The sequence below is a fragment of the Amphiprion ocellaris genome, chromosome 5 (assembly GCF_022539595.1).
Source record: "Amphiprion ocellaris isolate individual 3 ecotype Okinawa chromosome 5, ASM2253959v1, whole genome shotgun sequence".
NCBI classification, from domain to species: Eukaryota; Metazoa; Chordata; class Actinopteri; family Pomacentridae; genus Amphiprion; species Amphiprion ocellaris.
In genome coordinates, this window is record NC_072770.1 from 32711075 (window position 1) to 32737696 (window position 26622).

Here is a 26622-nt window from a genome sequence, read left to right on the forward strand (position 1 = left end):
TTTTAAGTTTCCACACAGCCCATATTTAAAGATCAATGTAAAAAGCTGTTGGTGGTTCCAAATATTCACTAAGGATATTCTGTGGTGCTTAGCCAGTCAGTAAGGAGTTAAATAATATATAATAATGATTAATAATTAATAGTTTCTCTTCTTGTGTTCCTACTGGTAGACAAATGTCACTTTTCTTCAGAAACTTTCTTTTTTCCATGACCACATCAACTGTGTAAAAGCAAGGCGTGGCAGCAGTGAATTGCATCTGGATTTTTTTACTGCTTAAAAACATATCTTTTAGAAACATTTTTGCAGCTGGTGGTTTGTTTTTTATTGTTTAAAAGTGTATTTATTACAATAGAAAAAACTGAAACAATCAGGGGCATTTCATGATTAAAATATAAAGCTGTAAATGGCACTTGGCCACCATATTTAAAGGAGCTTGTAGTCCCATATGAACCAGGTCCTTACAGTCCCAGGGGACGGGTCTGCAGACTGTCCCTCAAGTTAAAAAGAAGACAGTCGGTGCGCGGGCTTTTTATTTCCGTGCACTGTCTTTATGGAACGCTCTTCCGTCTGACATTAGGCATGCTTGCTCAGTAGAGGTGATCAAAGCAAAGCTAAAGACCCACTTGTTCTCTGCTGCACATGAATCATAACTACTGTGTCTTCTTAGATACTGTCTTCATCGGTTTTAGCGTTGTTATTGTGTCTTCTCAGCCATTGTTTTTATCAGTTATCATTTTATTGCAATTTATCTGTTGCTTGTTCTGTAAAGCACTTTGACTTGAAAGTGCTATATAAATAACGGTATTATTATTAATAACAAAATATCTTGTTAATGGGGAAAGAATCAATTATCAACACAAGATTAATGCACTCTGACTAACTGCAAAGGACTGAAAAAGAGGATTCAGTACAGAGGCCTGCCATTACTGACCTGATGGGAGCTGTAGGAGGACTGGCCATGCATGAGGGGTGGAGGACACAGGCTGTACTGTAGGGGCTGCCCCAACAAGGAGTAGCGACCATCACCTAAACAACAAAAATTATAAGCTACAACCACAATCATCAACCCTACGTCTTTTACTTTAGTACTTCATTCTTTCAGAAGACAGGTGGACTTAAAATACCACACCTCACTGAAGTTTCATTGACATTAAATTCCTGTTTTCATAGACTTGGCCAAGACAACAGCAGAACCGAGAGTTAGAACAATGAATAGACTAGGGCTGCAACTAACGAATCATCTGAGCACGATACATCATCAAAAGAGGAAGTGAGTGCGCAAAGCAACAGAAATCACCGTCCGAGTGGAGCGCTGAACACGGATGGACATCCACGCTGCATCGTACGTATATTATATATGCACGATACGCACGGATGTCCGCGCTGTATCGTGCATATATATATATATGCATATACTATATATGCACGATGCAGCCCTATTCCACGCTCCGCTCGGACGGTGATTTCTGCTGCATTGCGCGCTCACTTCCGCTTTTGATGACGTATTGTGCTCAGACAATTCATCGATTCGTCGTTAGTTGCAGCCCTAGAATAGACTAACATACGGTAAAGAAAAATAGGTGGATAATAGATTTAATGAGTTATTTGAATTAGTAAATGGAGATTTTTTTTCAAACTTGGAGAGTTAAAAGAAAAACCTGCAAAGCAATGAAATCATTAGCAATGAGGCTCAATGTGACTGACTGCTACAAAATATATTTATTTTGGTGTTTTGTAGACAATGCAAAAAAGACCTGCAATGAGGTCATATGACAAGTATGGCAGACTGATGCAAGACCTTGTTTCTATGTGTAATCACGCGCCCCAAATAGTGGATCTATTTATCTGTGAAAGTACTTTGTGTGTAGATACAGGTCAGAGGACAAAGATGAGGTAAAATCACATGTAGTTGCACCAGATTCCACCAAGTGGCACGGTGCCAGTCATGTGAATCTGCTGAGGTGACGTGACAGGACTATCAGTTTGTGACCAAATGACAAGGTTCAGAAGGTTGATGTGGAAATGGGTGAAAGAGCATAAACCTGATCAGGGGTTAAGACACACAGGTGCAGAAGTAGAACATGTTTATTTGTTTGTGTGGTACATGAAGTAAAATCTTGTTTTTATCAACTTGGTTTTGATTTTTCTAGTTTCAGTCACTATTTCTAACTGCTATGACAATATTTTACTTTAATGTTGTTTGTTAAAATAGGGGAAAGTGGAAAAATCACTACAATCAGACAAAGTACAATTCAAATAATGACATAAGTTTCACGCAAAATAATTCTGCTGCATAATCTGAACTTAATTGTAGGTAAAAAATCTTCTGAAATGAGCTGTGGTGCCCAAATTTGATGGAAAATTGCCTTTATGTATTTACTGTAAGAAGTCGCATACAAACTAATGGATAATTACAACAGAAAGACTGATAATTAATCTGTGCTTGCATTTATTCATAAAAATAAAGTTAATACGGTAAAACTATGCAACTGATTGTCTGTCTGCTCAAGATACTGACCTAATTGATGCAACAAGTTGGTGAGAAAACCTTACAATTCAAATGCATTTTCCTCACTCTTGTCCTTTGCTGGCTATGTGGAACTTTATTTTTTTTTACTGCAGTTTTGTTCAAGAATTATTGCAAAATATCTGTTTCTGCATTCGAACCTTCATTTTCCCTGTTCATACATACCTTGAGCTGGTCCTCCTGGCCGAGGAAACTGGGAGATGAGGGGTAATGGTCCCAGGCCTGGACAGACGCTGCTAACGCTGCCGGAGGGAGACGGGGTGGGAGACTGAGTGGGGGAGGCAAGGGGACTCGTCAGCTGGGTACTGGCCTGGATACACAGAGGGAAAAAAAAAAAGAAATACTATAATCTAAACCTGATCATCTTTACACACTCTAAAGGACATACTGCTCTAAAGGAGCTTTAATAATCAGCAGTATCATAGATGGCCACTAGGGGGCAGAAAGACTCAAGAAAGAGCGGATGAATCCTGCACATGAATGAGTGGATATGCCAGTTGCAGCCTGAATTAATGAGGTCCTTTGCATTAACAAATAACTTCACAATTGATTGAGAACGTTTTTGTGCATATGTGTGTACCTGTGGAGTGTTATCAGGTTTGTAGAGCTCTCCTGGCTTGCTGGACCTTTGCTCTATACTGTAGTACTTGCATGGGTTCCACTGGACCAGGGGAGGATTCTGGGAAGGCTGCGGCCCATTGGGGACACTGAGCTGCATGACCATCACCCCAGGCCCAGGAGGAGGTACTCCTGAGGGAGCACAGACAGTCAGGCACACATGTAGAGAAACAGATGATGGGAATAGCACTGGCACAGCTCTAGTGGTCTATATTTAAATTTTATCACAAAGATAAATATTTAATTCATCACAAAGGCAACTTCAGATTAGACGAATAAAAGGACAGTTTTCGATTAATACAGAGGAATTGTAGCATTTAAGTCCCCTTACTTTGCTTTTAGACGGTGCATTTGAACATTTAACAACAACTGATCCTATCTGTATAAACAGATGCTGGGTAATACTCAAACAGATTTAGGTGGGAATGAAGTTTGGTTTTATATAGTTTTACAAGGAAGAGAAGCATACAGTAAGGATACTAGACTTAGCATGTGTTATGTTGGCTTTACATTTGATAAGTTAACTGACAAATCATAACAAAAGCCAATAACTCAATAGCAATTTAGTGAGTATAAGGCCGGAATCTTGTGAAATGCACCTTTAATGACCTGCAGACAACCTGTAATACACACTACCATGATGGCTGGTTTCCTGGTTCGAGATTACCATCTGGTGTGTGCTAGTATATCAGCTTAAGTTATCAAATACCAGAAAACAAACTACATTCACAGTAAACAGACCAAGGACTACATTTTGTTCAAATCAAGCACTGTGTTTATGCCTGCTGTCTCAAAAGTAGGTGAAAGTTTGTGAACAGACTAAACTGTACCTTTTAGAAGAAATAACTGACATAGTTGGGTCTCATCCACTGACCAATCAAATCACTCTTTCAACATATGAACATGACACACATAAACAGAGACTAGGTTAAGGTGACCACCACGGTAATCAACATTTACTCAAGGCAAAGGGGGAGCACGATCAACTAGTGAATATAGGATTTTCCCAGATTTCTCTAAACATTACCTATTTCTGGACATCGATGTGTGAACTCTGTGTACCTTTGTCTGAACTTTTACCTGAATACCTTTAACCTAATTTATTAAAGGGTAGCTGCAACACTACTATTAGTCACTATAGGATTTGTAGGTAGAATCACAGTGTTCCTACACAGTATTGTAGTGGTAGCATTACAATCTCTGGACATTAAGTCTCACCAGAATATTGCTGCTGCAACTGTTGAGGATTGCAGGGGGACGGTGATTGTGTAATCTGATACTGCTCAGAGCTGGGGGGCTGTAGGTAACCTACTGACGGGCTGCAGCACAAACACACAAAAGGGGGGGAAAGTGATTACATTTTAAAGGGTAATGCATACAACACAGTATAAGCAGTTCAAAATTTCTTTCTGTATTTGTGTTTTAGTCTTCACAGTGAATGACATTTATATTTGATGATATATATATATTTTTTAATAGAAGGCTAAATATCAAATGTTTGAACATTCTCACCAAATCGATTGTATGAAAAGGATGTGTTCATACATACCTTGTGCTATTCTGCTGTGTGGGTGTGATAACACTGTAGTAGACGGGCATGGGCCCCTGGACAGACTGGCTGACTGGTACCATCACCTGCTGCTGGTACTGCTGCTGCACCACCTGTTGATTTTCATTGCCCACTGGTACCTGAAAAGGTGTCAAAAAAATGAAGACACCATTCAGGAAAATGTTCCCAAAGTGTAGCATCTTGTGCTATGGTTTATTCATCTGCAGTGGGAATATCTGCACTGCAATCCCCTGGTAGCTGATGCTGAGCAGCCATTTTAAAAGGCAACATCCTTCTGACGATGTCCATGTTTGTGGATTTCTTTACTCTCCTAGGAAGATCGTAGCTTGTGAATACAGGCATTACTGGCTGATAACACACCCTCAGGTTTTCTTCACATAGTTCATAAACGCACCACACATTAAACTACACAGGTAAAGGGTGGCAGCTTACTTTAGTTCCACACCCAACTAGAAACACAATGACCTCACTGAAACAAATTTGAAACAGTGTGGTCAATTTAGACCTAATAATGTCAGATTCTTAAACTGGCTCCTGCATCAAATGTTTCAGAAAACACTTGCAAATAATTTGCTTTGTGAGATTTTTGTGACGCAGAAGTCGTTTCAGGACTGTAGGGTCTACATAATTACTGATAAGATATTAATCACTGACCGTAATCGAAACTAAAGACCAAAAAAATAGATTTAGGATTCATTTAGTTGGAGCTCTTTAACATAAAATGTTACCTTTACTTTGCACCAGATGGAGCTGTCTAATTTGGTGAAATAAGTTGTGTGTATATGGATACCAGTAGGAATTTTCAGTTTATCTGGCAAGGCTCACATACAATTCTGCAATCATTAATTCATCATGTTTAGTAAAGAATGACAACAAAACTGCTGTATATATCTTATATCAACTATGTCCTACAGATGACTGAAAACAGTCCATACCTGATATGATGGCATCTGTGGGTACTGGACCATTATGCTTTGCATTTGTCCTCCAATGCCTGCCCTCTGGGAATTGAGCAGACCAGGGTTTTGGGGCTGCTGCACACCCATCATGCCCTGGTAGCTCGGTTGCTGGCTGGGCATCATGGTCTGGAGACCTAATAAAAAAATACAACATTTTAGGAGGGTAAAGACAAAGTAGAGTACAAGGGGTTCCATCAACAGGTAGCTGGGCCTTTTTCCAGGATTTATAAAGCATACTCTTTCAATCAAACATATTTTAAGACATTTTATTTGTGCAAAGTTGGTGGTTTGCAATCTAGATTAACAACTAAGAGTTAACTATTACAATTCAAATAGACTATGCAGAAAGAAGAAATATATTAGAATCCAAAGGGTTTTAGTTCGCACTCTGTGTAAGTTTGAATCTTCACCATTACAAAACTTATATTTCAAACCAGACAGCAGCTATGGAGTGATGCAAGGTCAGTAAGACCTTACTGTTCACGAGCTATGTGGGTTTGGCAGGCTTCCATTATGATCTGAAGTCCATTTAGGCTGTCAACAATGTCTATCTCTCTTACTGTATAAACACGCAGCAACCACCACAAACCACAAATTAAGAGCGTGAAAGATGAAGCTGCTGCCTGCCAGGGTAAAGTAAAAAAACTATATTTATCTGTGTATATTTGACTTGGCTGGACAATACAGGGACAAGGTTGTTTAAATTCGACCTTTCACCGGGTAGACTTAAAACTAAGCGTGATTTAGCAGGTTTTTTTTATTTGTGTTGTTTTGCTGTGGGACAACATAAAACAGCAATAAAATCAATTGGACTTTAACGAATCCAGTTTGGATTGCGTTCTGAAAAAGTAAATTATTATGTCTTAACTTCACTATTTTTATTTCCATTTAAAAAAAATATATGTGGACATCTTGTAATTCAATTTTTTTATATAGCACCAGTTCACGACATATGTCATCTCATAGCACCTCACACAGTAAGGTACAGACCTTATGAAATAAATACATATTAAACCAAGTATAGATATCATGTCATAGAAAAGTCAGGAAAGTGTGTGTGTTAATTACCTCCTGGGCAAGGCATATATTTTATTGACTGTTCAAGTGAAAGTCACACAGTCTCTGTCACAAACTCACATTATAAATTCAATCTTTCTTCAAATAATAATGCATTGTTAACCTTTATTTTACTAACTTAAAAACAGTAATCGGGACATGTGTAAAAGGTTTGGGAACCCTACAAAATCAGTACTTAGTAACCTCCTACTTCAAAAAACAACGGTATCTATTCACCTACAGAGAACTGAGGTAGAGTTGATGACAGCGCAGCACAACAAACTGGACTGACCTGACTGCTGTGTGGGCTGAGGCATGGGTTGTGTACGCTGGGCAGGATAAGACACCTGGTGGGACATAGGCTGGGGCACACGGTACTGCTGGCCTGAGCTGGGATACTGACCAGGAGGGTAGTATGACACCTGTATCTGCAGAGAAGCAACAACAAAAACAGCTTAGAGAGTAACAAATGCACAAGCAAGAGAAGAAAAACAGTTGCTAAATCACACCGGAGGAGACACTGACTACACATATTGAAAACTGTATGTAATGTGTTATCGTATATATTACTATACACTGTATTCATGCTCCATTATATTTTTAATGAACTTTTTTCCATGAAAAAATAGGGTTTATTCGACAATATTTAGAAACTACATAGATTCAACTCTGCATTTACGTGCTCAGTTAAGTAATACAGCATGCCATGAGTCAATGTTACTTTGGCCAAAGACTCAGGTTCTCAAACCAATTTTTTTGTTTAAATTTACAACACAAATGCACACTTTCAAAGATTTTCAGAAATATTCAGATTGTTAAATTTTAACAAGGAAAAACTGTCAGATTTTGTTTTTGTTTAAACGCTGGTATAAAGCAAGTTGGGGATCATTTTTGAAACATAAATGAAATTACGGCTGTTGTTTCACATGTGAAACTACTAGGGCTGAAACGATTCCTTGAGTTATTCAATTACTAACATTTCTCAAGGCAAAATTCTCTGAATCGAGGCTTCGTTTAATCCACTACATACTAGAGCCTAGGTCACTGACTGGACCAAGACTTTATCCTATACAGACCCGGACCTGTAATCAATAAATTATAAGGGGATTTTAAATTTGACGGGACGCTTCTACTTCAACCGTCGCAGCTTTTCTAGTGTTTGCGGCATTCAGCAGATCAGAGGATTGAACTACAAAGCAAGTTTGACATAATCAGGCTTTCTTTTTGTGAGTCGGCTCAACAAAAATCAAAACCTTAGTCAGAGTTAACAGGTATGAAGGTGGTTTTCAACTTTCTTTGTTAACTCAGACTTTCTGCTTCAAACTCGTCACACAAACAGGAGCGTTTATAACGATCATTTGACTTGTTTTCCACACAAAATGAACCGCTTACTGACAGGTTGCTTTAATGTAAAACAATGAGGAACATAATAATTTATGACAGCAAAAAGCTGCTACTGGAAATAATGAAAGACAGGAATGCAGGTAGAAAACTGTTAAACATGTGTAATGTATTTATTTTATCTATCATTGCAGGTAGACAATAAAACTATCAAACTTCATTTAATCAAACATGATATTATATTGAAGTGCATGTAGGTCTGAGACTGTCTCATAATGAAGGAAATCACTTTAATTTGTGGCCAAATCTAAGAGAAACTAAAGTTACTGATTGAATATTCTCTGTAATACATGTTAACAAACTAATCAGTGTTCTATCAGCTGCAGTAGCAGCAGTTTACACGGACCAAACCTAAAAACATATTTATGTGACTTCTGCATCACCAACTAAATACATGTAGGTTCCCATGGCTTTGAGTTTTAGTTGAATACCCATGTACAGGTAGTATATACGTACAATACTATATATGTACAATACCCCTGTACTATACTATATACGTATGATACACCCGTACAAACAGCTGGATGCAACAAACTAAACTTCAACCCCTATTAATATTTATTAATCTCTCACAGATTGTCTTCATGGCAGAAAAGTTGTATTTTTATCGGCGTTGCCTTTCAATTGTAATAGAAATTGCACAGCAAAGTGAGTGAGGCAAAAGCCATCATACATAAAACTAAAGTTTTGTACTGATTTTTGCATGTAAACTGTGTCAATCTTTGTTATGTTTTTGTACTGGTAATGGTGCTCACATGTGGAACCTTCCACAAATTGCATCACACAACTCAAAGTGTCATCGCTTGTGTGTGCCCATCAATTAAAGCAGACACATTCAGATTTCGTCACATTAAAGAAAACATATTTTCATTCTTCTTTTACCTTTGTCTCTGGTCTCTACCAGCTCCCCAACAAAGTATCTGGTCGGCAAATGCTCCAACTATGATAACCAGTTAGTTCTGTGTCTGTCTGCTGTTTAGTGTTGGGCAGGTAATGCCCAATAACTTTATGGAGATTTTTTGCAAAAAAATCTGCAGCCCAAATAGATGACATGCTTGACACTGACTAAATATGAGACTGCTGAGAGTAAATCCAATGATGACCTGAAAGATGATAAATTGCTACATGCAGAGGTCCTCTAAGTCTGTGGATTCATCAGTATGTGCAACACCTTTTACACACAGGTAGTGATGTGATCCACTGATAAAATATTGATTGTAGCAGTTTAAGACAATGCTATCAGAACTAATGTGATGACACAAGCAACAGTATTCAATATCAAGCATTTACCAATGTGCAACAGTAGACACAGAGGCGTAAGCACTTGCAGCTTATACAACTGGGCTAAATGTAGCTTACAGAAATTCCAAATGAGACAGCATAAGGTCCAAAAGAAAGGAAGCTGAATGTTAGGAGGATCGATAGTTCCTGCCTCCACCTTCATCTGCATACATGACAACAAATCAGCCTATCTAGAGGCTGCAGCGGTGTCAGTATTAGAACTGTTACACTGTCAACCACCCACACACTGAACAACGCAATGCACCTTTCTTTCCCTACCAATACTGTTTACAAAAGTATGGAGATCTAAGAGTGAGAGCAAAAGAAGAGGGTGTGTAGGGTGATGAGAGGTATGAAAAGACACAGTCTACACAGGTCAGAGCTTGGAACTCAAGAATAAAAGCACAGCGAATGAAAGCTATATAAAGTCAGAAAACAGAAGACAACATGGATCAGTTCAAGAAAAAAAAACTGTTTCTACAATACAGCTATAGGTTGTCGGATATAACAAAGACCAACACGCAGGAAAAGTAACACAAAGGGACTAAAATGATTGGGTATTATCAAACATGCACCTCATTCCAGTAAAGTCTCTATTCTTTATTACATCTACTGTGAAGAAGTCACTTAGGTGTGCTTTGCTTATGCTGGAGTTACTACAACTGTTAATCTGCTTTTAAGAATAACGGCTGACTGCAATTTTTCTTTTCCCATAAACACAAAACTATTGGTGGTATGGAAAAAAAAACTGACTTCAGCTATTAAAAACTCGACTAAACAGACCATCATCTTTTACAGCTCAGCCTCAGAGAAACATTACAGGGCCTAATGTCTCCCACAGGGTGTTTAAGGGCCAGGTCAATTTAGTTCTCTCTCCTCAAATGAATTATAATAACTACTTTATGGATTCAAGCAAAGGCCTGAGGAAAGGAAGGAAGAGTGTGAGTGACAGAGAGTCAGAGGACTCATTACTGTCACCGCCTCTGCAATCAGAGCAATGTGATAGGCGAACTGACTGACTGAGACTGAGCTTGAGAAGGTGATGCAAAACGCTGCGTGCGAGGACCAAACTCCCCACTGGATGAATCCCGCAACACAGTAATTACATCACACCTTATTCACAAGTTTATAGCGGAAAGTTAATGTGTGGTTGAATCCCATACTGTATGTGAGGTTCGATGTTTTTATGCACTTGGAAAAAGGGCACCAAGAGCAATGTTGCAGCCAGAGGTGAGTGGCATAGTTGCGTCACACTCGGACATAGTGGCAGACACATTAAGATTACTGTGAGTTGAGTTGGCTGCATCTACTGCCAATTAAACCAGTTATGATGTCCTTGTAACTGAAAACTATTATTCCCTAGAAAACAGTGATGTTGTTTAACTCTAATATCCGTTACTGAAGGTATAATATTTCATAATGCAAACAAGACAGGAGACGTTCTGCCCCTTAGCTGTGATGCATATCTTTAATTACAGTGACTAATGGAAGTCTTTCCCTCTACATTTTTATTTTTGAGGAAGATAACTGCATTGGGTTTTTGCTTTAACCCTTGGTTAGTCAAATTTGGAGTTCCCTGACAATGCGCTAGTAAAAGAAAGCAACTGCTACTGTGGTAGTTCTGTGCCTGTAATAATAATAATAATAAAGCACCATAAGATGACTCATTCACTGTTACGTGAAAGAAAGCAAAAAAAAGTCTCCCTGTATCTCTATGTCAACAAAGTGCAGCAATGACCACGCACCACAAACTCTTTTCTTTCACCAAATGCCATAGAAACCATTAAACCCTGGCTGACTGTATGAGAAGTACATTACATTTTGATATTACTTTGACTCACTGCATAGCCAAAAGAATTAACATATTCAAAAGCCATAATGCTGTGATAATCACTATGATGGTAATTTTGTGCATACGGTTCTCGTCTCACATCTCAGCAAAACACTGCAAACAGTTAATTGGCATTCTAGCATTAAGTGCTAAAATGTGGCCTTTTCAAAGAACTTCCACAAATCAGGACTGTTCTTCAAACTGGTTTGGAAAAGGTTCGTAAGTATTAACAGAGTAACTATTGAACGGTTTTAAGTTTTGTCCTTATTTCTCTCAACGTATCTTTGGATTCCTTCAATAAAAATTGATTCCTCATTAGACAGACAAAAGGTATCGCTACAAATACTATAATTCTGACTATGATGAAATTGAGAGTATTATGCTCTTAATTCTTTGTACACTAAACATTTGTAATATAATAGATAAAATAATATATTGCATAATAAGGAAAAAAATCCATGCATGTGCAGAATATCACCTAATCAATACATTTTAATTGTCATGGAATAGCAAATTTGCCACTGTCAAATACAGTTTATTACATGTGCAGCTTCACATTAATCTTCTCATTGTTGAATATGACTTTGTGGGAATATGTGCATTTCTAATATTATTAAGAGGTACCCATTCTATTTGGTTTTAAAAGACATTTTGTATGTGAAAACCTGTGGGGGATGGCATACCTGTTGAGGTGGAGGAGGCTGCATGTACCCTTGTGGAGGTGGTGGGGCCTGCATGACAGGCTGAGATGGAGGAGGCGGTGGAGGTGGAGGATGGGGGTGTCCAGTGGCAGGCTGGTAGCCAGATGGAGGCGGCATAGGCTGACCCGTAGTAGCCATGATGTAGCCAGTCTGAGGTGGGGGATGCTGCGACAGCACCGTGGGAGGAGCCTGATACATAGGGGGAGGCTCAGGGTTCTCACTGGAGCCCTGCCGACTCAGTGTCATCTGGGTGAACTGGGGGGCAAGCTCTTCTCCCTGGCAGGATGGTGAACGATATCATTAGAGTAGAGTTTCTATTTGTGGCTGATGCCACAACATTAGCAATGTTTGTGAATTTTGCAGTGTAAGGTATAACTGAGTGATTGAGTGTGATCATCAAAGCCAAAATTTCACATTAGAAATAGTGTAAAAACCCTTGAAACATGAGCAATAAGGACTATAGTGTAATTTTGGAAAATACCGCTATCATTCTTCTTACAAAGAGTATTTGTGTCCAGTTCCAAAGGAACATGTTCGGTAATTCTGTGCAAATTCCACCAAAAAAAATATTCTATTTATTTATTTGAGAAATGCCTTCCACAAAAACACATTAGTCAACAGTAACATTTGTATGAGCAAAAGTTATTTTGAACACACTTTTTAAACTCAGTTTGATCTATTGAGCTTTTTCCTTGCAATAAATATATTTTTGCAACTTCCAAACACAATTCTGCCTGTATTCAAAAGGATAATACAGCAGTAACAACTAATACTTCAGTATTAACTGCCTGGTAACAGAAGTAATATATAAAAAAAACGTGCCACAAAGTACAACTATACAATGTCCATTTTTCTCTTGTCACTTTTAAATATTTTTTAATAGTGAGTTAAGTGTACTATATGATCAACAGTACATGCAAACACACAATCATTAATGTCCTTGTATAACCATCAGGCTGTCTTGCTCTGACCAAGCGTTTCCATGATTGTAATTCAATACCAAACTAATGGTAATGAGAGCAGGGTAAATGACACAATACAGCATTATCTCAGTGGGAAGTGTGCGGGTGTCAGTCTTGATGTAGTCTTTAACTGAATTAATTCAAAGAGATGAAGCTATAAGAGGTGTCAGTACCATTGTGTACTGCTGGGGAGGAGAAACTGGCAGGAGAACCTGGGGGCAGGAAGGGCTGGAGTAGGAGACAGGCTGAGAGGGCTGCAGAGACGCCACCGGCTATACACACCAGAAAAAGGCATGAAATAAAGAGGCAGAGAAAGAGCAGAGCAAGGCAGCGAGAAGACGGGCATCAGAACCAGATGGAAAGAAGGGAATAAGAGAAATGAAGACATATGAAAAATGAGGATTAGAACACAAAGGAAAAGTTGTTAATGAGCAGACAGGATAGTAATGGAGGCCATAGATAATTTCTAAATATTCAACTAACTAAAACTATTTATTAAAATGAAATGCACTTACGTCTACTTATAGACAAACAATAATGGAAAGGTAATACCTGTCATCTGGCATATGGTTATTGAGGGTCAAAATGTTTCATAATGCTGTATCTTCTCCTTATATATAAAACCAGATCTCATCCTTGAGCACATTAATCTAATACCAACCCTTTTAGACAGCATACACAGGGTCACTAAAGAAGTTGAAATCACCGGATCTACTTTGAATTAGATCCGCTTTAACTCCAAAGCATCTGTCCATTTTTAGGGCTACGGTTAGTAGTGGAGGTACTTACCTGAGCAATCATGTGGTTGCCCATAGGGTGCTGCTGTGGGGTGGGCAGCAGGGCAGTTTGAGGCGGAGCCTGGGGCTGTGGCTGTGGCTGCTGTGGCTGTTGAGATGGGCAGGGAAGCAGGCTACGGCTGGACTGGGAGGCTGCGGGTGGGGGACACACATCAGGACTGACTAGGGGCAGGCCTAGTGATGCACATGAAGACATGATGGATACAGGAAATCATTTTGCATATTCATTTCTACAAAAACAAGAGCCCACAAAAACTCACGTATTCTTTTATTATCCTCTATTTTACAACAAAAGCCCTTTCAGTCATGCACCACTTTCTGCTAAGATGACAGCAATGTAGTGTGCCTGTCTGATGGCATAAACACACCCTGCTTACTTTTCTTTTTGCTGCTTTCGCATTAACATAAAGACAGCAGCAATACAAGAAAGTGAAATATAGAAGGTGGCACAAGGTGTGCATTTCTCTCTGTTGCTAAGATTACTATTATATGCTTGAGATTAAGCTTCAACTTTAATGTATTAAGACAGTTAAACTTTGTAAGACTGAATGAGATCATTTTAAGCTGTAGAGGTGTTAAGGTGTTAGTGTATAATAACTATTTCCCTTCGGAATGCGAATGAAGCAGAAAAACCCCTTTGTAATAATAACCTGACCGACAGTTTCTCCATGTACTTCCAGTGCTGATTTATGCCAACAGCCTGGATGAATATGAGTATCTAGCAAAAATACAAATACTTAAGCCACAGCTTAGCATTTTGTCATTAAATTCTGGAGCAGCATCAGATCTTGTAAAACAAGTGGCAGAATAATATTAAAAGATTAAATTAAGAGAACAATCTTCCTTGCCCTAATAGTAACTTCCCCTCGCAGTAATCCCTTTTGCGCAAAAAAGTGCCAAATACTGCAGTAGCACCGAGCTTTTTCTGTAAATGTGCTGTCATGTCTGAATAAAGCTGTGGGTAGCATTAACATAAAAGTCAAGTAATACAACACAAAGCTGTCACTTTAACGGCTTGACACAACCAGCAAGGGTTTGTGTTCCATGTCTGAGAAAGGCAAATGTATGTTGACTAGAGCACTAGACGGCAAAGTAAAGTTAACATTCCAGCAAAAGGTGAAGTTTCTCTGTAGTTTATATGGTTTGGGGGCAACTGCAGTCATGATATTATGTTTATGTACTTAAAAATAACATAATAATGTTTACTATTCTTTCTGAGTGGAATGAGTATCACTATAGTATCATTATGGGCTGTTCTCGCTTTTAATGTTGCCTTCTAGGGAGTTTGTTCAAATCAGTTTTGTGTGTAGGATACAGTAAGGCTTCAAAATATGTAAATCACACGGGTTTCTGATTATTTGTGCAACATATTTTGCTGCAAGAAATAAATTCCTAATGAGTGAAAATGAGTCAAAAGAATCTCAATGTCTCTTTTGCAGAAACTGCAGGCACTGAAAGATTTGCCAAGTAGCTTAAAGTTACTATTGGCACAGAATTTCAAAATGAAGAAAATAGATAAAATGCCGTTATTATTCTGTCCAAGAGCTGGATATTTGAGAACAAACTCTCCTTTCTGAAATAAAAACCTTCAACAATAAGTGCAATCTTGCTGGATTACTATCATTTAAAAAAAGCAAGTTACGAGTGCGGTAAAATTAGTCTTATGGACATACGTCAGAGAAACCAAAACGCCTCTTATTTTTCCTCTGCTTTTGGTGTCAGTCCTTACCAGAACGAGAGCCTTTGCAGCTTCCCTGTGATCCTTTGTTGCTGCCAAGGCTATCCCCCCTGGTAAGGATGGAGATGCCAGAGAAGCTGCTGGCCTTGGTGACGGGTGGCCGGAGGGTTCGGTTGGAGCTGTCTGAGTCGGTGCTGCTCCAGGGCCGTGGCTCCAGGCACTTCATGTCACTGTCTGTGCTGCTTTGACGACTGCTAGATGCCCGGCTGGAGCTCTCACGGTTCCCTCTGAGAGAAGACAGAACAGGGAGGAAGAAGAAAGAGAAAAGAGATGAAATGACATAGATAAAATGGGAATGGAAGGACACAGCAAAGTGGTGAAGTAAAACAAGTTAAAGCAGGTGAGTTGAGAGATGGCAAGTGAGAGATATATGTAAATCAGAGATAGAGTTGAAAAATAGGAAGTAAGAGGAGGATGATGAATACATGAAAAAAAGATGACATCACATAGGAGATTTGAGTGTAGATGGAGGAAGAAACATAAGGACAGTTAAAGACGGAACAGGACAGAGGGGGGAAGAGCAAAAGCAAAACAGCAGAGTAAGTTCATCAACACCTGGAGAGGACACAGTCTGACAAGCTTTGGGATGGGGCATTCGACATGGATGCATATTGGCTGGTTAAGTGTAACCACAATACAAACTCAGGCAACATACCACCAAACAATATTACCTCCAGATTTTAAACATACGACCACACACACACAAACAAACCCATCCACATAGGAAAACACACATGCAGGGAGAAAAGATGCTCCAAACAACACCAGGGTGGAAGAGGATATTACAGTGACACAAGATGAGACAAACTTCCATGAATTTAACACACAAACCACCCGTCGACATCATTCACATAGAGGACCTACAGAATGAGCGCTTGCAAACATACATGTTGTACATTTAAATACGACTAAAACATTAAGACATGCACTTAAAAATATGTTGTACTAAAGACAAGAAATGGCAGAAACAAGACAAACACCTTTTAATTAAAACCAGATGTACATAAACACTCAGACATTAAGAGGATATGTACATCAACACTCAGACTCACACACTGTCTACAAAATAACTTGCTACCACTGGTTCACCACTATGGTTCTTCAAACTATATTGCTGTATACACACTCATTGTGCTGTTGTGATGCTGTCACCCTGGATAAGGGTAGCTGCCAAGAAAACCAATGATCACACTGTAAGCGCAACCACCACTCTCAGGAGACCCCTCCATCACAAGTGAATGGTTGGGTCTGCCATTGACATGTCAGCATTAGGAATTTTATTGTTTTACTTGAGCAGGTTATATTGTGCTTGTGCTTGAGAAAAAGATGCATTTAAATGACAATGAAATTAAAAAACTAATGCGACAGCTGCTGTACATAAGAAGCTGAATGTAGACAGAAAGCCTATCAGGTGAACACAGACCTACGACTGCACTGAGGATAGCAGAGAAAAAAAAGTAACAGCTAGGTCAGCTGTAAACAGATGCTTTTTTCATCCTTAGAGCTGGAGGAGGGTTATGAGTAGAGTATGTCCATGTCGACAGAGCAAGACAAAAATGAATTGAAAATATATAAGACGGATTGTGGGAATCTCCCTGACGAAAAACAGGGATGTGGTAAGGGTTGTAAAACCCTACTAATAGGGAGTAGTGTTTAAAGGTGGCTGTGGCTCATAAATATTTCAGAGAGACTGTAATTAATGGAGGATCTATTTTGAGGGCTCTCTCTGCACAGCCTATTTTAAGGAAGGGTGGGTGCGCTGACATTCTCTGTGCAGGCAGGCACACACTTGTTCGCTTCGCTCTGCAGACAAAGATGCGAGCAGGATGAGCGGGAGAAAAAAAAGGGGGGGGGGTTCTGCTGTTGATCACATGACATTTCATTTTCACTCACTCCTCACGACAGCATTTCCCATCACATGAACCAAAAGGGAAAGCAGGGATGACAGGCTGTTGTTATGTGCTTCGATCACGGCGTCTTTGATAGGTGCTAAATTAACCAAATAGCCTCGGGTTTTGGTTCAATCCACTGAGGTCTGTGATTTTACTGCTCTGTTGGTTTAACTGTATGTGTCTTGTAAAAGGTGAACTTCTAATATGCATTAAATGAATACTGCTTGGGTTACTAATTTATATAATAAGGAAAAAGCCTAAAATTTGATTCAAAACTTCAAACATGCATCATTAATGCCATTTTAGATTCCATGTCAAACAGTCATGAAATTTCTACAAGCAGCACAAATAAAAAGAATGAGAATGGTATTAACAAATATCGATCAAATAATTGGATTCTTCAAAGGTTTCAAATGAAAACTGCAAGTCTAGGCTTCCACAATATAAAAAAAATATTTGAAATTTTAAAAAAAAATTTTAAAAAAAGAGAGAAAAGGAGGGCTATGCCTAAAAGGTAACCTTAAAGATTCTGTTACAGAATGCACACAAGACAGTTTACAAACAGCAGCATGTACATTGCATACTTTTACATAATCATAACAAAAAATTGTTTATATTGCTGCACCCTAAAGCTGAACCTATTAGTTAATTTCTTGATTTATTGATTAGTCAAACTAGTCATTATAATTTTGCTAATTTGAAAAGGAAAAAAATCAGGAAGATTTCAAGGTTTCAGATTCCAAAATGTAAATATCTACAACTTGTCTAAGAGAGAAAATATATGAGCCAAAACATTATGACCACTCACGAATAGTTTTTCAAAATAAAAGATCCATGGCAAGGACTATATATAGGATTATATATAGATATAGATGGTAATTGAACAGTCAGATGGCAATGTGTTGGATGCAGAAGACAGGCAGAAATGAAGACCAGAGTGACCAGATCACTATGACAAAAACAACTGGGTCAGAGCATCACCAGAAGAGCAAAGCATGTTCAGTATTTACTGTCAGTAATGATAAGTACCTAGTGACAGTGGTCAGTGGAAGGACAAACCACAAACCAGAGAAGGGTGTTGGGGAACAGCTAGAAAATGTCTTATCTGCGATGGTGGCTAGCTTTCATCTTAAATTAACTAAAGGATCTGCTGCTAACATCTTGTGGCAAGTTATAGACAAGTCTTTAGACGTGCTGTAAAGTCCATGTGCTGGTGGATCAGTGACGATTTGGTTGAAAAGGACCAACAGCATTTTGGACCAGTGGTCATAATATTTTTCAGTGTATCTTTGGGTTTTGACTTCTAGTTGGACAAAAAAGCAACATAAATATGAACTTGGAAATCATGTTGACCATTTTTCACTATTATCTGATATGTTGTGGACCTACAAGCAAAAGATAAAATAAAAATATTAATCCATAAAAATAATTGCCTGTTATTCAGTCTCATGTTTCTTGTATTCAGATGAATTTCATTGTCAGTTCAGCAGCAGTACTTCATGTATGTACTGCCTAGAAATGCAACAGGTGACATGTTAACAAAAACTACAAGACTAAGTCAACCACAAAACAAACAGGTTACTGTGAAAGTGATGCAGTTACTTCATATATAAATGTAGTTGACGGTGGATGGGTGGAAGGGTAAGTAGGTCAATCAGTCCCCAGTGAAACCACAAAGCAGCCATGCATGGGCCATGGGAAGCCCCACGGTGCAATGCTGGAATAGCCATTAATCAGCAGACTACGCCAAGCAAAGATAATAACCACCACAAGTCACCACTATCATCACCAAACCACTTTCAAGAATGGGCATGGCAACACACAAGTCAGTCAGCAGCACCCCAATACCTAAAGATCTGCCTCCTCTTTTGAGAGCTAGAGCAGTAGCCCTCAGTGGAAAGTCTGTTGGGGTTAACATTAGGAGAAAATGCTAGGGTTACAGGACTGGTTTGGAAAACAGGGGAGGGTTTAGAGAAGGGTGAGATGAAGAGGGGTGGGAGGGTAGAGGTAGATACAATGTAGAACTTTTACCCCTGACAAGAAGAAAGGGAGGGGAAGAAGAAAGCGCATACAACGCAGAAACTTGACTGCTGAAAAGCCCACGCTTCTCTTTCTCTCTCTCTCAGCATATTATGTCCTAATCTTTCAACCTCAATAGCCAGGGTGCTTAGGGATGGAGGCTGACTGTAACTGCTGTGTGAGCTAACTTATTCCTAGAAAAAACCTAGTTCCACTATTCACAAATCTAACAAAGACAATGAATCCCTTATAGTAAGTTTCAACAGAAAATGTTAGAGAATATATATAAAATCTTGCACATACGAGAAAAATTGACAAATTCATATTGATCATTTGCCAGAAATTGAAAAGGGTCAAACACCTATTAAATAAATGTCATCTCTATTAATTCTGCTGTACAAGCAAATGTTACGCAAGACCAATGCTGCCAGAGAGTTCAGATTTGTCAATACATACATATATATGTGTGTGTGTGTGTGTGTGTGTGTGTGTGTGTGTGTGTGTGTGTGTGTGTGTGTGTGTGTGTGTGTGTGTGTGTGTGTGTGTGTGTGTGTGTGTGTGTGTGTGTGTGTGTCTATATCTGCCTGCCTTTCATAACTGACACCTAAAAAGTATCTCAAACAGGCAAGGTGGCAAAAATGGAGCCTTATATAATGCATATATTGAAAAACCCAAGGAGGATGCATTATCTTACCTGTTGTCATTGATGTATCCATTCTGAGAGGACTGTAAAAAAAAGGACACCTGCACATTATGAAATGTATTATTCTTCCAAGAGCACATTAGACCAACAGATATTGCATATCAACCTTTAAAATTTTTAAGGATGAGATGTGTTGTTTAAATTAGAGGCTACATTTAAATTTTTAGTTCCCAATCTAGGGGTCAGGAACCCCTCAAGAGATGTGGGAATAATAACCAGGTTCAATACTTACTTCTCGGGCAAAGATCCGGTCTCGTACCCGCTGATATTCTTCCTCTCGCTCTTCAATGGACTTGCTACGCCGCCCATCCTGCAGCGGCACACGGATCTATCACATGGGAAGAAACTCACGATGTAATAAATTAAGCTTATGAACTAAAATGCTTGATTGACAAATATATCCCAAAAAACTTTGTGTAAACACTAATAGAGCCACGCTTAGTGCAGCCTACTGAAAAGGAAAGTGGCAACAATTCACATGATTACAACAGTAGCATGTGAGGAAGAGGGTATTTCAAGGGATGGAATCTGCGTGGGAAGGTTTCACACCACAACCGTGATAGAACACAGAACCATACACAGGAATTAGACAAATCTGCACAAGCATTAGGTGCCAGAGACAGAGGAGAGACGTGTCCAAGCTTTAAACTAATACTGCTGAAATTAATAAAGCAGCATGAAAAACTTCCTTCAGACAACAACAAAGTAAGTAAAACATTAAAAAGAACAACTTGATAATCCATATTTTGATTATCTTAACATCTATGTTGTTGATGATATACGGTTTTAATGCTTAGTTAAAAATCTCAGGACCTACTGTTAAACACTGATGTAAAAGAGGTATTACGTTTCTTTTCAAATAAATGACTTTCATAGCTGATGTGAAAGATGTATTTGTTTAACTTATGTCATTACTAAGCCTGACAGCACAGGAAATAGATTCAAGTGTTGCTGTGCAATAAGCAGTGCTCCAGGCTAAACAGTTTTAGGGTTGACATATACAGATATGCCAAAACATCATGACCACCACTGCATGACATTCTGTTGGTCCTTTGCACACTGCCAAAACAGCTCCCTGTGGTACCTGGCACCAAGATCACAGCAGCAGATCCTTTAAGTCTTGTAAGGGGCGAGTTAGAGCCATGATGGATTAGACTTTTTCTCACACATCCCTGAACACATTGTCTCTAATTCATGACCCAAGTCAGTAGGTATTCACCGCTGCTGAATGGTAGAACCCTACATGCCTTGCCATTTTGGAGATGCTCTGAATCAATTGTCTGGCCATAACGCTATTGGACTTGATGAAGTTGCTCTAGTTTATACACCTACCAATCTCTCCTGCATCCATAATGTTGACTATGAGAACTGACTGTTCATTCAATGTCCAATAAATTTCAAACCTTGGCATGGGCCATTGTTCCAAGACAGAGTGCGCCAGTCACTTTCCCTGTAAGTGGTCATAATGTTTTGGCTCATCGGTGTATGAGGAATCAGCAGCAATGGGGGAGATTTTACGTTGCAAAACATAAATTGTGAACTTTTAGAAGAAATTAGGAAGATATGGTCTACGAATTGCTTAATAATGGTTAAATATACTGTCAGTGTTATTGATACTGGTGCTAGAAAGAAAAAAGTGAAATCAAACCATCTCCAATTCTAATCCTGAAGTTATCATCAAGGATTTAACAACAGAAAATGCACTTTGCATTGGAGGCATGAGATGTCTAGTCAGCAAATACCTAAAACACATAAGGCTGATCAAAGTGTGAACAGAGAAATGGAAATGTTTGGACTTAAACAGAGATGAAAAATGCAGGCTGAGCATTCTTCATTAGTTGTATCTCCACGGGTCTTACAGATCATTAAATGTCCTTTTATGTGTCAGCTTTTATCACTAGTGGAATGAATACAGTTTTGTACCCACCTGCCAACTGTGTATCTACAACAATGTAAACTAATCAAACCTTCTTTTACACATGACTACCACTGACAAATACACTTAGACTCCCTGTTTTTTTCTTGTTAAAGTTATTTGACACAATTAAAGGGTTCTTTATAATCCATAACACAGGGTCAGGGCAAGATTATGCTATAGAACTACAGCTCCAACATCCAGATGCCTAGACTGTGTGTGGTTTCAGATTGACAGATTAGCTGCCATCAAAAATAGACCTTTCCTTATTTAATCTGATATAGGAAAGGTAACAGGCTTTTTGTCATCAAATCCAAATGAGTCCCTCTACTTTTGTTAAATTAACATCAACACATGGGATACATTGTCAAAAGATCCTGCAGCAGGAAAAAGAATGGCTTTTGAAAAAAATAAATACAGACTTAATGCTTACAAGATCATTCTGAAAGACTGTATGACAAGGTTTTTGTGACTCAATGGCGAAAACAAATGATGGTTGCAGCTACCAAACTTTCAAATATTTCTAATCAGCCTACCTGATTATCATCTTTGTCCATGCTAGCATCATCTCTCTTAAGGATGAATTTCTTCTGGAAGTCCATGTTACGTTCATCCTTGATGTGTTCAGAGAACCTTTGTTCTGGGCTATAGAGTAGTAGGAAGACAAAAGGCATGCTTTTAACATATTAAACACAACGAGATAAAACATTTGACTGCTGTAAACAAAAAACAAAAGCAAGATGAGAGCAAAAAATAACTTTACGCGTTAAATATGGTAATGTTTGTCATTCTAAATCCAAATATTAAAAACTTCTCTCATTTTGTTGGCTCACTTCATAATTTTTCTAGCGTGTGCCGAAACACATTCTTACAGATTAATTTGGGTAACTAAGTTGTAAGGCATGTCTGGCCTCTGTTGCACCATCAATACATCATTACTATTCAGCTTATGACACGCTTTGGAGCCAAAATAAAATGTTCTGCCTCAGAATATGAACACAAACAGTTGACAACAATTAGTGAAGGGACATGTACTGTGTATGATTTTAAGTTTTACTCAGGTGGTACCAAAAGTAAGATAAGAATGCATGGAGACTGATGCCTTCTATTTTTTTTAAATGGTAAATTGTAGTTGATGGTTTGTAGGTCAGAGTTCAAATCATGAATTTGTAAGTGAACATTTGCAATTCGTGTTGATGGCTTTCCCATCAGTCCATAGATATACATCAGTGACTGTAAACTGATTTTTTTACTGCTTTAAATTAGAAGTTTCTCATCTTTTTTTCCCTGGTTCAAATGACAGTATTGAGCTGGTAAAAGATTTTTCAACCCTTTGAAAGTTTCAAAATTAGTTTTTCTGGTACACAATACTTTATGTAATACCTTGGGATTCTGCCTTTGCTAAAAGCAATGACTGCTATGGTAATATCGATAAATCTGGTATTATTTTTCCCCATAAAAACTCAAGTTATTTATTTGAAGCAGGGTAAAAAGTCTGAATTTTTCTACTATGTGTTCCCTTGAGACAACGTATTACACTACTATGAGAAAAGTCTGTATTAAGTGTGTTTCATTACCTGTTTTTCAGGTTTTCTCTTTTTGCATCCAGCTGTACCCGGGTTGGTTTTAAGTAGGCTCGCTTTCTGAGTAACTAGATTATTCTAAGTTTGAACTAAAATCAGAGCACACACTCACATGCGTGTGTTGCCGGTCTTGTTGATAATGACAGCCTTGCCCGTCTGATCCACATTGTGGTCCATGCCAAAGTAGGCAGCCACACGATGCAGCAGCATACGGTGATAAGAAGTCATCTGAGGAAACTTCTTATACTGGTTACTGACCAAAAAAAAAAAAAAAAGCATGTCATTTCAACATAGCATTGCAAAAAAAATTAATTGCTAAATTACTAGGATATTTCTTTCTTTCTTTCTGTTTATTCTGGTTTCTTTAACATGTAAAATTAGTTGAGAAATAGGGTGTCACTGGGCTTTCTCAATCATACAAAACTATTTTCTAGAGATTTTCTGAACAATGATGAATACTTCAGTTATATCATTTTTGTCATGACTATAATACATTTTGTTGACCTATTATCCTCATTATTTTTATTTTTTAATTTTCACTTTTAGAATGACTTCAAATCATAAGACCTAAGTCTAATAACACTACAAGTTTACTGCAAGAGACAGTCATAGTCAAAATTACAGTCAGCCTAAACTTGCCCATAAGGGATAACTACAGTGTCAACTACAACTTGACATATTGATCGCATTAGCTAAGCAATCTATAAATAACATGGAATGGATGCAGGAAGGCTAAATTTAAACACAAGTGAGTGTTACGAGGGCTGTGGCTTACTTGTCGTCATTAATGAACTCCAGGATATCTTGTTCTAGTTTGAGCAGCATCATTCGATCCCTGGTGGGCCAAAGGGGGAGAGAGAGTGAGGGAGAGAGATCAGAAGGGGGAGTGACTCAGTGACTACAGTGTAATAAACATACCGCCACTGTGCCATTATGATGATATCCTTACAAAACTTTTTAAACACGTCTACCAAACTCTTTCTGCGTTTTTTATTTGTCTTTTAACATCTGAATGCAGCAATTCATCATTTTCTGCAGGTACAGGACAACTTCCATCCATCCATTATCTATACACCGCTTAATCCTCACTAGGGTCGCGGGGGGGGGGCTGGAGTCTATCCCAGCTGACTCGGGCGAAGGCAGGGGACACCCTAGACAGGTCGCCAGTCTGTCGCAGGGCCACATACAAAGACAAACAAGCACTCACACATTCACACCTACGGGCAATTTAGAATAATCAATTAACCTCAGCATATTTTTGGACTGTGGGAGGAAGCCGGAGTACCCGGAGAAAACCCACGCATGCACAGGGAGAACATGCAAACTCCATGCAGAAAGATCCCGGGAAAGCCGGGACGCGAACCAGGGACCTTCTTGCTGCAAGGCGAAAGTGCTAACCACTACGCCACTGTGCAGCCCAGGACAACTTTTATCAACAATTTATGTGCAAATGCCTAGACAGGATAAAAGTCAGGACTTCAACTGCCACTTCTCTTACTTCACAGTAAATGCAAGTACCCTTGTGATCTTTCTCTTCAACACTGTACTACATACAGGTTCTTTTGGCAAATTAAGCGATTCCACATCATGTCAATGCATCTGCAGTAAATATGGACTTACTGCAATTACTGAATAAAAGATCAATGAGATCAATTTATTATGTATTAATTTATTTATTAAAAATGAGATCAATTACTGAATAAAAGAACATAAAAGATCTCATTCTTAATAAAAAATAAAGAATTAAAATGCATCATTTTTTCCATAGTTTGGTACCCCAAAAACCATTTAGTTCAAACCGTATTTAAATAAATATATAAATTATTAAATCAATGAATATAAACAAGCAACTCTATCCCAGTTACTTAATGTACTGTTGTGCTCCTCTTATTCGTACTACTGTGTTTAGCATTTTCATACCTGGGATTGTTTTTCAGTGTGTTGACCAGAAACTCGTGAACATCGATGCCCGTGGAGTCAGTGTATTCCTGACTGGAGTCTGCAAGAATGAGGAAAAAAAGAAAACAAGCAGGTGAGTGGGAGAAAAAGTTGGAAAAAATGTGTAGAGAAAGAGAGTGGGACACTTTCACAAAGTGCAGGTGAAGAAGAAAGAGCAAACTCAGAGCAGAGCTCCTAAAATGGTAACAAAACACATCAGCAACGACATTCAAAGTTGTTCAGGAAGGATAGACATTCGAAGCAAATAGCATTAGAGGCCATCAACAGTTCTTCTATGCTACCCCATACACACACACAAACTAACCCTTCAGGGGATCATTTTCCACTATTTTCCACTACACTAGACAGTTGGGCTAGCCATTTCATCTCTACTGCTCTCAGTTTAATGACACCTGAGGGCCTCAGCAGAGAGAGAGATTGTTAGGTAATTATATATATATTAAAAAAAGAGTTAAAAAAATTGGTTTGGATATGAAACAAACAGTAACCATTGCATTTGCATGTAATAGTCATGACACAACAAAGCCTTTTTAAGATGTACTAATGCATAATACAGACAGATGACGTTAAGTGTATTTGTATACATTATTTTCAGTCTTGTGTAGGATTAAGCATGACATCAAAACTGATATTGACACTTGGCATATGAGGACAAGCGCAACAGGCTACAAAACAAATGTAACCAGAAAAGTTTGCATCTTACCACGTGACAACATCTTTCGGGGAGTCTTGTCCTTCTTTTCCTTCTCTTCATTTTCATATTCATCTTTTGAGGACTTTTCCTCCTCTTTGTCTGATGGACAGCTGATGTGAAGTTGGATGATATCCTGGGCATGGACCACATTACAATAAGAATAGATGGCCAGTTTTATCATTCTAATGTTGTTTAGGCTATTATGGATTGTTAATCCTACAAAAATCAGTGTTGCAGACAAAGAAAAAATTGTAGACTGGGATGACAGCGTGTTATGGACAAAAGTTATCGTAAATGGTTATGGTTAGAAAGAGGAAAGGTACCGATTCTGGAGGTCCATCATTGGAGAACGGACCAGAGGACTCCTCGCACACTGCCAGACTCCGTACCAGCTTCAGTTTGGCATTAGACTGAAA

General features: G+C 38.6%; 1 protein-coding gene across 13 annotated transcripts in view; it reads right to left on the reverse strand.

The window, feature by feature from the left end:
- LOC111579120 (R3H domain-containing protein 2) overlaps positions 1-26622 on the reverse strand; it is a 59962-nt gene that overhangs the window by 4673 nt on the left and 28667 nt on the right. For 5 of the 13 annotated variants that reach the window (XM_023286255.3, XM_023286256.3, XM_035955442.2 and 2 more), the window contains 20 exons: positions 26530-26616; positions 26216-26339; positions 25474-25552; positions 24329-24388; positions 23666-23806; positions 22507-22615; positions 20288-20383; positions 20047-20096; positions 19182-19235; positions 15433-15668; positions 13696-13877; positions 13080-13178; positions 11927-12220; positions 7023-7158; positions 5651-5808; positions 4695-4834; positions 4364-4464; positions 3108-3277; positions 2693-2837; positions 932-1026 (listed from right to left, as the gene is read on the reverse strand). In XM_023286255.3, the coding sequence (XP_023142023.1) occupies positions 932-1026; positions 2693-2837; positions 3108-3277; positions 4364-4464; positions 4695-4834; positions 5651-5808; positions 7023-7158; positions 11927-12220; positions 13080-13178; positions 13696-13877; positions 15433-15668; positions 19182-19235; positions 20047-20096; positions 20288-20383; positions 22507-22615; positions 23666-23806; positions 24329-24388; positions 25474-25552; positions 26216-26339; positions 26530-26616 (2556 nt within the window). The remainder of the gene's footprint in view (positions 1-931; positions 1027-2692; positions 2838-3107; positions 3278-4363; positions 4465-4694; positions 4835-5650; positions 5809-7022; positions 7159-11926; positions 12221-13079; positions 13179-13695; positions 13878-15432; positions 15669-19181; positions 19236-20046; positions 20097-20287; positions 20384-22506; positions 22616-23665; positions 23807-24328; positions 24389-25473; positions 25553-26215; positions 26340-26529; positions 26617-26622) is intronic. The other 8 variants (XM_023286258.3, XM_023286257.3, XM_023286261.3 and 5 more) reach the window with 8 other exon arrangements.